The 12,736-nt window shown below is 50.7% G+C and overlaps 1 protein-coding gene across 1 annotated transcript in view; it reads left to right on the forward strand.

Annotated features, from left to right (window-relative positions):
* MROH7 (maestro heat like repeat family member 7) overlaps nucleotides 1-12,736 on the forward strand; it is a 57,432-nt gene that overhangs the window by 18,813 nt on the left and 25,883 nt on the right. Inside the window, 8 exon segments of the mRNA XM_064371164.1 lie at nucleotides 952-1,016; nucleotides 3,180-3,263; nucleotides 4,802-4,881; nucleotides 5,086-5,215; nucleotides 7,007-7,103; nucleotides 7,596-7,699; nucleotides 7,910-8,045; nucleotides 12,488-12,600. Coding sequence (XP_064227234.1) covers nucleotides 952-1,016; nucleotides 3,180-3,263; nucleotides 4,802-4,881; nucleotides 5,086-5,215; nucleotides 7,007-7,103; nucleotides 7,596-7,699; nucleotides 7,910-8,045; nucleotides 12,488-12,600 — 809 coding nt within the window.

The raw sequence follows: 12,736 nt of genomic DNA on the forward strand, positions 1-12,736 counted from the left end.
AGTTACTCAGGAGGCTGAGGCAGGAGAATCGCTTGTACCCAGGAGGTGGAGGTTGCAGTGAGCCGAGATTGTGCCACTGCACTCCAGCCCAGGCAACAAGAATAAAACCCCATCTCACAAAAAATAAAAAAGGACTCTATTGGCCCTGCTCAGTCAAGTTGTCATCCTGGACCAATGGCTGTGGCTGGGGGCATGGAATATTCTTAGGAGTGGAGCTTGGGTCCTAGGCCTGCCCCCATCTGAAGAGGGGGTGCTGGATGTTTCTTGAGGAATCCAGCTTCACCTAGCCACATGGAATTAGGTGCACACAGAAAAGATGAGGCTCTTTCGCCAAAAGCAAGTGAAGAGACGAGGGACCAACAGAACAGCAGATGCCTCTCGTAACAAGTAGGTGTTTAGCTAGGCATTGTGGTAACTGCTGGAAGAAGAGACTCGGACAATGCAAGACAAGACCACAGTGGCCCTTGCTGAGCCCCAGGGTGGGGGCGGCCCTTCTTAGGACTGGCAGGCAAGCCGAGGCCTGAAGGAGAGCCTTAGCGGGGCAAGGAGGTACGGCGGGCAGTGGCTGGGGTACCCAGATAGAGGAAACCACCGTGCAAAGGCCCTGAGGGGAAATGTGCCCAGTTCTGGAAGGAGGCTGGTGAGGCCAGTGTGGCCAGAGCATAGTGAGGCGGGCCAGCGGTGGGAGATAAGGCTGCGAAGGAGGGCAGGGCACAGCTGACCAGGCGGGGCACTGAAGGCCTTGGCAAGGATGCTGGCTTTGTGCTCAATGAAATGTGGTGTCACTGAAGGGTTTCAGGGAGGGCGTGACATGAGCTAATGTATACCTAAAAGCTCAGCGTGGCTGCTGGGGCGGGGTAAGGATTGGAGGGGCCTAGAGGGGGAGGAGCGATGGCGTGATGGCATCCTAGGTACATCACAGCTTTATCTTGTTGAAACTGTGCCCTGTAGGAGAAGTGAACTCATGCCTGGTGAAGGTGCCAGAGAAGAGAGAGGATGGCCACAACATGGCTCTGGTATGCCTCCTGCCCAACCCCCAGCTGACTGTCCTGGGATACCCCCATTCTGCCTACCCCCGACCCCTGAGCCCTGCAGCCTCAGCATTCCCCAAGCTTCAGCCTGGCTCTCCTTTTCTCCATAACGTTCATTGCCATCTGATGTGCCATATACTTTGTTTATTCATCTTATTTCTTGTCTGTCTCCCCAAAAAGGACGTATCTTCCATTACTTGGGCATTTTTGTCTGTTATTCACAGCTGTAACTTCAGTGTCTAGAGCAGCGCCTGGCACATAATAGATGCTCAATAAAAGATTTTTAAACAATTGAATGAATAGTGGGAGGGGCTCTGAAAGGGGCAGAAAGTCTAGAAGTGGCCTTTTCTTCAGGACAGTCAGGCCCAACCCAGGTCTGGGCCATGAGGCAGGCTCAGGAGGCCCGAGAAGGCCAGTTCAGCAGGGGAGGCACACTTGCATCTGCAGGAGTTGGCGAGGGCCAGTGGGGAAGACTGGAGGAGCCAGTGGACGTGAGTGTGACTCAGGGAGTGTGGACCAGACTGCTGGGTGGACAGAATGTGGAGGAGGTGGAGGATCCATTCAGGCCTGGACATGTAGGAGGCAGGCCCTGACTCCAGGCTGCTTCAGGGCCAAGCTTCAGTCCCTGGGGCAGTGCTGGGCGGGGATGGGGAGAGGTGGCCGGACTAAGGAGGCCCTGCATTCAGGGAGAATTTGTCCTCATCCCATGGCGTCATTCTAGTTGTCCACTGTGTTCCTGCCATGCTGGCCTTTTTCTGTTTCTCACACACACCAAACTCGTTCCTGCCCCAGGGCCTTTGCATATGTTTCCTCTGCCAGGAAAGTTCTATAAAATGAGCACAACAAAGCTGAAGCAAGGCCCATACCAGGTGATATGCACAGCCTTCTGAGTAGCTGGGACTACAGGTGCATGCCATCATGCCTGGCTAATTTTTGTATTTTTAGTAGAGACAGGGTTTCATCGTATTGGTCAGGCTGGTCTCAAACTCCTGACCTCAGGTGATCTGCCCTCCTTAGCCTCCCAAAGTGCTGGGATTACAGGCATGAGCCACTACGCCCAGCTATAAAAATTTTAAAAGTAAAAAAAATTAGCTAGGCATGGTAGCATGCACCTGTAGTCCTAGCTACTCAGAAGGCTGAGACAGAAGGATCGCTTGAGTCCAGGAATTTGAGATTGCAGTGAGCTGTGATTGCATCACTGTATTCCAGCCTGAGTGCCAGGGGCATTAGGATCAGAGAGGCCCGATTTCTCATGATTCTGAAGTTTGACTGGGCTTAGCTTGGCGGTTCTTCTGCTCCACACAGTGTAGACTGAGATCACTCAGTGGGACTGGAACATTCGAGATGACCCCCTCATCTTCCAGGGCCTCTCTCCACATGGTCTGTCATCATTCTTTCTTCTAGCCTGGGCTTCCTTGAAGAACACTGTCTGGGTTTCAGAGGGAAGAAGTGGAAGCTTCCAGTTTTCTTAAGTGCTAATCCAGAAACTGGCCCAGTATCATGTCCACATTATTCTACTGGTCAAAGCAAGTTGTAAAATGAGCCAAGATTCAGGAGGAATCTGTCCTTTGGATGGGAGGAGCGGAAAATAACTTGCAGCCATTGTCAATGTGCCGCACTCCCTGTCAGATCCACTCATCTTTTCCTCTTTACTAGATGAAGTTAGTTTTCTTAGGTCATGGTCACTGTTTCTTTTCCTTCTTCTCCCTTAAGATGATGAGAAAGGAGCGATTCGTTGCATATTGGTTAATGTGTTCTCTCTCTGAGGTAGCAGATTGCCTCAATCTGACTTGTATGTACTGGAAGGCCCTTATGAAGTGTTACTAATGGTGCAATTTCAGGTTGAAGGATTGGGGCCCTTTCTGTCCTCTCCTTAGTTGACTGGAGAAGGGGGAGTACGTTGCAGTCCCTCATATCTGGTCCTCTTCCAAATGCTGGCATTCAGGATGAACTCCTCCAGCCCCTCTATTTTCTCCAACCTTTACCCCACCCCAAGTTCCCCTTGTGGGAACCTCTCATTTCTCTTGTGCCAATGCTGGCTTGCCTGTGGGTGTCGGGTGGTTACTAGCGCTGTATGGACAACCTGAGGACCGGGCTCAGCGGGGCTCTCACTCTCACTCTGAGGTTTTTCGCTCTGCCATCCCCTAGGTTGAGAATGTCAGCAACCTTCAGAAGAGCCAGGATCCGCTGGAGGCAGAAGGAGAGAAGAAGACCATGATGAAGAAGATGATGGTGAGGGAGCCACAGGCGGGTCTGTGGATTGGGGTGGGAGGGGGCAGAATTCCTGCGTCCACCCACTGATGAGACTGCAGGGGTGGGAGGTTGAGGTGGGAGGCGGACAGGATGAGGAGGCGGGACCCCAGGAATTGAGTCTCAGCTCCACCTCAAACTGCCCTCCTCCTGCATGGAGGGAACTCGGGCAAGTTCTGAGCCTCACTCTTCTCATCTCACAGATGGGTGTGATAATACCTGTGCCATTGGCTTGTTGCGAGGACACAACCTGATGCTTTAGTCTACAGTAAAGCCTTGCACACCCTGAAGCAGTTCTCATGACTTAATACTTTCTTTCCCCAGAAATTCCTTCTGGTGGGCGACTTTAGACAGTTCCTTCATCATGTTGCTAAATACAGTCACTTCTCTGTTATCCACCAGAATAGATTGGGCAGGAATAACCACTGAGGCTTCCAAATTATATCTGTGTTTCTGTACCTTACACAGCCAACCAAAAACATCCTTGCCCTCCATACCTTTATTTAACTAACATTAATCGAGCATCTGCTGTGTGTAGGTGCTAGATCAAAAGTGAGAAGCAATTAGAAGGACATATTTTATTTTGAGACAGGGTCATGCTCTGTCGTCCAGGCTGGAGTGCAGTGGTGCCATCATGGCTCACTGCAGCCTCAACCTCACGGAATTCTCCCCCATCAGCCTCTCGAGAGCTGGGACCACAGCTGTGTGCCACCACACTCAACTAATTTTTTTATCTTAAAGAAATGGATATTTGGCCAAGTGTGGTGGTTCATGCCTGTAATCTCAGCACTCCAGGAGGCCGAGGCAGGCAGATAATTTGAGGTCAAGAGTTTGAGACCAGCCTGACCAAAATGGTGAAAGTCCGTCTCTGTGCTAGAATTATAGGTGTGTGTATCACCTGGCATGGGCCTCCTTTCTGAGTAGTCCTAGCTACTCAGGAGGCTGAGGCAGGAGAATCGCTTGAGCAGGGAGGCAGAGGTTGCAGTGAGCTGAGGTCGTGCCACTGCACTCCCACCTGGGCAACAGAGCAAGACTTCATCTCAAAACAAACAAACAAACAAACAAAAAACAAGTTCAAGACCAACCTGGCCAATGTAACAAAACTCCATCTCTAAAAAGAAAAAAAAACATTTTAAAGGAATTCAACTGGGCCGTTTTCAAGGGCCATGTGTGGTGGATTTTGCTTTGGGCCAGTTCTATGGTTTGAATGTGCCTCCTAGAGGCCGGGCGTGGTGGCTCATGTCTTTAATTCCAGCATTTTGGGATGCCAAGGCAGGAGGATGGTTTGAGCTCAGGAGTTTGAGACCAGCCTGGGCAACACAGCAAGACTCTGTTTCTACAAAATATAGAAATACTTAGCCACATGTGACGGCACGAGCCTGTAGAGCCAGTTACTTGGGAAGCTGAGGCGGGAGGAACCGAGGGGCCGCTGTGACCTGCTCCTTGTAAGGGGGCAGCGTTGGCCCTGGAGGCCTGCAGCAGCCCTGTCCTCACTGGCCCCTCTGTGGCCCCCTGTCCAGAGGCAGATCCAGGAGGAGCCACTGGATTCACTCTCAAGTTCCGTCCGCCGGCAGGCCATGGAGATCCTGACCCAGCTGAAGTGCCCACGGCCTTCTCCCTGTCCCCACAGCCCCTCTCCCCACTTCCTCCACTCTGCCTCCCTCATCTCTCCGCTCTACCCTCCCCCAACCCCTGTGCCTTTTCCCCTCCCCTTGCCCAGTGCCTGCGCTCCTCAGCCCAGCCCGGTTGTCAGCCACAGGGCCCCTCCCTCACTCCATGCCTTTGCTTTCTGCCTCTTCCCCAGCCACACTCAGCCCACCCTGGGCGTGTGGGAGAGGTCGGAGCTGGTGAACACGTGTGTGCAGAGTGTGTTTTCCCTGCCCTCCATGCAGGCCATGCAGGAGAAGGACAAGGCCAAGGCTGAGACCATCCAGGTGAGGCAGGGCCTTCCCAGCGGGGCCCCAGGGCTAGGTCACGTTCTGGGAGGAGATATGGAGCTGTACCCTCCAGCTCATTGGTCTGTGGCCTTGGGCAATTCAACTCACTTCTGTTGGTCTGAGTACTTGATAAATGATGGATGGATGAATCATTCAAATAAAGACACCCCATCCTGTCCACTTCTGGGCCCTGCCCTCTGGGAGGGATGTGGGCTGTTGTTGGCATGGCCAGGGGAAGCGGCCAGGATTGGGAGGGGCAGGGCTGATGCCTAGGCTATAATGGAGACAGTCTAGGGGACCCGGGGGTAAGACCTGGAGAAGCAGAACCTCGTGGGGCTCATGTGAGCATCTTCAAACCTCTCCAGGCGTTCCTGGGAGGATGGGTGGAGGTGACCCTCAGGGTAGGATGAGGGGGAGCGAGGGTCAGTGGAAAAGGTGAAGGCAAAGGGGTTTCAGCCCAGGGTGCAGCACATTCGTTCATCACTTCATTTACAAATGTTAACTCAGTCCCTACTCCATGCTGAACTCAGCACAGGAGTCTTACAGCTGAGGTGAGTGTTGGGGAGATGGATGGTATCAAATAAGTAAATACGAAGAAATGCAAAAGTACGCCAATGGTAAATGGTGCAAGCCAGAAGTATTTGGTGCTATAAAGAGCCTGCAATGGCTGGTGGTGTGGGGGGAATGGCCTAGATAGGGGTCAGGTGTTGTGATTGTGAAGCTGAGAAGGGTGGCAGAAGGAAGAACATTCCCGGATGCAGAAGGATGACAAACTGGCAGTGTGGCTGGAGCTTAGAGGGTGAGGCAAGAGTTCTGGAAAGCGAGGCTGGAGAGCCAGGGTCCCGGAGGTGGTGCCCTTGGAGAAGATGGAGGGGCTGGTGGCTAAAAAGAGCAAGCAGCCTTCTTGCAGTTCCAGGCTTTGCCAGCAGAGGTCAGTGCTGCACAGTAAGCCTCAGAGATGGGCAGGAAGGAGGAGGTAGGTGGTGAGCCAGGCTTTCTTGGTGGTTGTGGTATAACCCTAAGGACCACTGGCTTCAGGGTGTGTGCAGACTCAGGAAGTCTGGACAGTAACAACCTAGGAAGCACACTCGAGGAGCTGGCAGGAGGAGGGGAGGCAAAAAAGGATCTTTTGAGTAACTGAAAACCACTGCCCAGCCTTGTGCATGTGTAATGCCCATACTCAAAAGACAATTCCAGGACAGTGGTGTGGCTAAGCGATGAGAAATGGGAATGGGAGTGATGACTCCCTTAAGGGGCAACTTGGAAAACCAACTTGGGTCTAGGAGAAGCAATTCAAAATACGAATCAGAGCACTTTCCCAGGGATGACGAAAGTAGGATTGGCCCTTTCATTCATCCATCTCTTGCAGTGCGAAAGTGTTTTCCCATCCATCCTCTCATTTGTTCCTCACGACTTAAAACTTCTAAGTGTCCCTGTCCCTTTATTTGTAAAATGAATTTGTGGACAAGGGGATATGGTTGTGCAAATCACCAGGTAACCACCTGGTCCATGGTAGATTCTCAGTAGATGCTGGATCTCTGCTTCTTCCCTATCTAAGGTAGAAAGTGCAGAGATAATAATTAGCAACTTGTTGATAAGGAAGCTATAACCCATGAGGGGATGTAATCTGCCCAATATTACACATCAAGTTAGTCTCAGAGGTGGAACCAGAACTCATCTCTCACGGGTCCAAACTCCTCTACCTCCCTGGACCTACACCAGGGGCTGCCGGGGCCTGGCGTCTACCCCAGAGGTGCCCTAGTGGCTTGGTGCTTCTCCTGTCCACAGACTCTTTACCATCAGACCCTGGAGGCCCTGCATATGCTGCTCAAAGCCCTCTTTGTTGAGGACCCCACTCCTGCTGGACTGAAGAGCATCTTGGAGATGTTGAGATGGGAGGGGGAAGGAAGGGAGGGGAGAAAGGGTGGAGAGAAGAGAGAAACTGGCTCGGGAGCAGTGGAGGCCAGACCCAGGAGTGATTTGGCTTCAGGATGTCATCTTGTGGGAGTGTTCTGCCCCGCTGTCTGTCTCACAGGCCCGGTCCCAGACTCCTGCCTCTCCACTGTCTCCCTATCCCCCCACTGTCTAAATGGCTGCCCCATGGTTATCTGTGCTCTCCCCATTCTTGTCCCTGCATCTTGCTTCTGTCTTCATGACTCTTCCACTTTCATCTCTCTCCTCATTGACTTCCTTCTTCCCTATAGTCTGTCAGTCCCATTCTGAACTCCATCTCTCCCTAAACCCCAAGAAGAGGAGAGGGCTGTGGTGACCTTTATGCCCCCTCTGGAAGCTTCCTGCTGATGGGTGAAGGCTGACCTGTCCACCCAGCAGCAGGGGCTGGCATCTAACCTGTAGTTCTTGCTTTTGACCCCACAGCCGCTGGGCCCCTGGATGAACTCTGGGAAGGCCCATGAGCGAGCATGGGCTGTGAACAGCAACGTCTCTGTGTTGAACCACATGCTTCTAACTCTGCCTTTCTTTGTGAGTGGCCCCTGGGAGGGGTGGACGCTCTTAGGGAAAATCTTCCCATTTCTGAAGGAGTCTGTGCCTCTGTTCAGGGATTCCCAGGTGGCTCTTGCCATCTCCAGAGGGCTCTGTAATCTGGGCCAGACTATCCACCTGTGTTCACCATTTGATGTATAGCGTTATTGAACCTATAACACTCAGTCCCTAAGATCGCAATACAAACAGGTGCCCTTGGGGTTCCCGGCGCTGGGACTTCTGCTGGGGAGACTCATCCTTCGCTTTGGGGATCCTGATGAGGAGATTGGCTGGGAGGTTCTGGATGGCATCATCATCCTCTACACCATCCTGGATCTCCAAAAACGTAAGCCCTATTGGAGTGCTTCTGAAGGAAGGCTTCTGAGCTATTGCTCAGTCTGGATTCAATAAAGAATCAGAGGGAGCCTTGACATTAAGGCACTGGTGGCAGATGGGGGAAACCAGCACAAGGTCACATGGGGACAGTGGAAAATGCTGTGAAGCCCAAGACCCCACGGAACCAGGGGACAAAGGCTACAAACCAGACTGTTTTGATTTAAGCAATCTTGCTTTTTCTTATCCTTCCAAGCTTGATTCGTGACTATCATTTTCGTATTCCCTTGATACTATGTACACCTAGGGTTAATCCCCCTAACATCTTGTTTTCCCGTCTGTTTTCCCCACTAGAGACTATAACCCTATGAGGGAAGGGCAGGGCTGCATCTTGGTCACCCCTGCATTCCCAAGAGCTATCGCTGGGCCTGGCACATGGTGGGTGCTCAGTGAATACTTATTGAATAAAGAACAGCTTCTATGTTTGAATCCAGAGTAGCTTAAGCTTGTAGTTGGGAGAACTTTCCTCGATTCAGCTTCAGGGAGCCCTTAGTAACGTGGTACAGCCGCACAGGTATCCTGGAGGCACTGTTAGCGATGTGGCACGGCCGCGCGGGTATCCTGGAGGCACTGTTAGTGATGTGGCACGGCCGCGCGGGTATCCTGGGGGCACTGTTAGCGATGTGGTATGGCCACGCGGGTATCCTGGAGGCACTGTTAGCGATGTGGCACGGCCGCGCGGGTATCCTGGAGGCACTGTACCTAGAGGTGCAGTATCAGCCGTCGCTTGTCTCCTTCCTTTCTCCATAGTCCCAGCTTGGCCCTAAACCAGAGGACCTTGGTGTGTGGTTTAATCTCTCCAGGCTCTGGAGGTAGAGTGACCTGCACATAAGACCTGGTTCTATCCCTTGTTAGTGATGTGACCTCAGGCAAGCACTTTATGTAGGCCTAGATTTCCTCATCTGTAAAAAGGGTACACTCAGATAGAATCCATGCTTTTTTTTTTTTTTTTTTTTGAGATGGAGTCTGGCTTTGTTGCCCAGGCTGGAGTGCAGTGCACAATCTTGGCTCACTGCAATCTCCGTCTCCTGAGTTCAAGTGGTTCTCCTGCCTCAGCCTCTCAGATAGCTGGGATTACAGGCACACGTCACCACACCTGGCTAATGTTTGTATTTTTAGTAGAGGCAGGGTTTTACCATGTTGGCCAGGGTGGACTCGAACTCCTGACCTCAAGTGACTCATCTGCCTCAGCCTCCCAAAGTACTAGGCTTACAGGAGTGAGCCACTGCGCCTAGCCTGAGTTCATGCTTTTTGAAAGATTAAGTAAGATCTTCTGTAAGAGCACAATGTAAAGAGACTAGCTCAGTGCCACACACTATAGGCACTTGCCATCTAGTTCTCCTTCTCCTATCCCTTCAGGTTTTTGGGATTTATCTGGTATCCTCACTCTTCTTGATCTCTAGCATTTGGGACAAAGATTTGGTCTCTGGGAGATTTACCCTGCTGGCCAGGAGCCACTCGTGTCTCTGGAGTGACAGGTGAAGGTGGTATAAGCCGTGTTAATAACCAGCTTTAGGGGTAGGACTAGGAGTCTCTGTGAGCCTATTCTGGCTTTCTGGCTTGGGAGGCTGCTTTTTTTTTTTTTTTTTTGAGACAGAGTCTTGTTCTGTTGCCCAGGTTAGAGTTCAGTGGCATAATCTCGGCTCACTGCAGCCTCAGCCTCAATCTCTCAGACTCAAGCAATCCTCCCACCTCAGCCTCCTGAGTACCTGGGACTACAGGCACAGGCTATCATGCCTGGCTAAAATTTTTTTTGTAGTTTTTTGGTAGAGGTGGGGTTTCGCCATGTTGCCTAGGCTGGTCTCGAACTTCTGGGCTCAAGTAATCTACCTGCCTCGACCTCCCAAAGCGCTGGGATTAGAGGCATACATCACCGCACCCCACCGAGGCTGCTCATTTAAAAAAGATAGAAAGAAAGAAAAATGAGTAGGACTAGTATAGACTCAATTAGACTTGCCAGATTTAGCAAATAAAAAATACAGGATAACCAGTTAAATTTGAATTTCAGATAAACAATGGATAATTTTTAGTATATTTGAGACATACTTTCACAAAAAATGATCTGTTTAACTGAAATTCAAATTTAACTGGTTATCGTGTATTTTATTCGGCAACCCTAGGTCAAACCTCTTAGATTTTGCATTTTTTAAATACAGACCCAGCAGGGAAGAACCAAACTCTTAGATTTTATTTTATTTATTTATTTTTTGAGATAGGGTCTTGCCCTGTTATCCAGGCTGGAGTTCAGTAGCTCAGTCACGGCTCATTGCAGCCTCAACCTCCTGGGATCAGGTGATCCTCCCACCTCAGCCTCCAGAGTTACTGGGACTACAGGCACGCACCACCACGACCAGTTTATTTATTTATTTATTTATTATTTTTTTGAGATGGCGTCTTGCTCTGTTGCCCAGGCTGGAGTGCAGTGGAGCAGTCTTGGCTCACTGCAACCTCTGCTTCCCAGGTTAAAGCGATTCTCCCGCCTCAGCCTCCCAAGTAGCTGGGACTACAGCTGAATGCCATCATGTGAGGCTAATTTTTGTATTTTTTTTTTAGGAGAGTCAGGGGTTTCGACATTTTTGCCAAGCTGGTCTTGAACTCCTGATCTCAACTGATCTGCCTGCCTTGACCTCCCAAAGTGCTGGGATTATAGGTGTGAACCACTTCGCCTGGCCCAGCTAATTTATTTTTTGTAGAGACAGGGTTTCACCATGTTGCCCAGGGTGGTCTTGAACTCCTGTGCACAAGTGAACCACTTGTCTTGGCCTCCAAAGTTCTGGGATTACAGGCCGGGTGTGGTGGCTCATGCCTGTAATTCCAGCACTTTGAGAGGCCAAGGTGGGAGGATCAGCTGAGGTCAGGAGTTCGAGACTAGCCTGGCCAACAAGGTGATACCCCATCTTTACTAAAAATACAAAAATAAGCTAGGTGTAGTGGCACACACCTGTAGTCACCACTACTCTGGAGGCTAAGGCAGGAGGATCACTTGAACCCGGGAGGCGGAGGTTGCAGTGAGCTGAGATCATACCATACCACTGCACTCCAGCCTGGGTGACAGAGCGAGGCTGCATCTCAAAACAAACAAACAAAAACCAACCAAACAAACAAAAAAAAGCAAAGTGCTGGGATTACAGGTGTGAGCCACTGTACCTGGCCACTCGGAATTTAATCTCAGTGAATGAAGTGGTCTGCCCAGGCACCCTGACTATAGGAAGCAACACAGCTAGGATTTGAACCGGGGCCTGCCTGACATCAGGTCTCAAGCTCCTCTCCTTTACAAACAGCACACACACTTGGTCCATGTGATCACTCTGCCTCAGTGGCCTTTTCTTGTGCCCAAGTCCTGTATACCTTGAGGGGATCCAGGTAGGACCCAAGCTGGGCTGCAGTAGGGCTCAGGAAGTGCACCTGAAATGTGCTTCCTTCAACTGAAAACATGAAGCCACCGTGTGCCAGGTACTATTCTAGCACGTGGGACACAGCAGTGGGGAAAAGAGAGTAAATAATCCTCCTTTGGTGAGAGTACCTTCTTGTTGTTGGCAGATAGACAGTGAGCAAAATAAACAAGTAACACATACAGCAAGTCAGATGATGATGAAAACTAAAAGTAGATAAGGATTGGTACTACCAGGGGTAGGGGGATTGCAATTTAAAAGAGGTATTGCGACACATCCACCAGAATGGCACAAGTGAAACACAGACAATGCCGTGTGCTGGGAAGATGGGGAGCAATGGGAACTCTCGTGTACTGCAGGCTGGGGTGCCATCGATTTCCCATGATAGAAAACTGTTTGGCAGTAACTTCTGTAGCTGAATCTCTGCTTAGACTATGACCCAGCAATCCACTCCTAGGTTTACACCCAACAATTGTGTAGATATACTCACCAAGAGATACCCTAGAATGTTCTTAGCAGCACGATGCTTAGTAACTGGCAATAACCCAAATGTCCATCAAAAGTAGAACAGATAACTAATCATAGTCCTTCATAGGATGGGAATTATGCAGCATTGAGAATGAATGAAAGAACGAATGCTGGTGCGACTGTGTGGATGAAACTCATCCGTATCATGTTGAGTGAAAGGAGACAGACCCCAAGGATAACATGTGATATGTCCGTTTATATAAACTTCAAAGCAAAGACATCTCTCTAGAGGTTGAGAAATTAGAATAGTGTTTAGGCAGGGTCAGAGAGAGGGCTAGTGATTGAAAGGGGTGCACAAGAGGGGCTTCTGGGGTGCTGATCAAGTTCTGCGTCTTGACCTGGGGGACGGCTACAGTGGTGTGTTCGCTATGTGAAAATGTATCAAGCTGGTACCTTATGATGTAGGGACTTCCTACGTGTATGTTAAACAAAAATAGGGAGATCTGGTCTCACTCAGAAGGTTCTCCTCTTGTAGGAGCCAGAGATAAGGAAGAGACCAACAAGAAGGAGCTATATGAGAGCAACAAGCGTTTCCTGGGGCCCTAAAACTCAGTGAGCCGGTGCCAGAACATCCAGCGGGTGATTGCGGTAACTGCCTGGTGCCCACGCAGGAGCGGAGGGTGGGGGGTGAGGAGGGGCAGCGCCACCTTTCCAGCTTTCCAGGCTTTGTGGGACGCCTCCCCAGCCACCTGCGCCTGTCCTGAGTACCCTCCCCCTCTGCTCT

Source organism: Aotus nancymaae, unplaced genomic scaffold (genome assembly GCF_030222135.1).
Source record: "Aotus nancymaae isolate 86718 unplaced genomic scaffold, 86718_ANA_hifiasm-v0.15.2.pri h1tg000007l, whole genome shotgun sequence".
Classification (NCBI taxonomy): Eukaryota; Metazoa; Chordata; class Mammalia; order Primates; family Aotidae; genus Aotus; species Aotus nancymaae.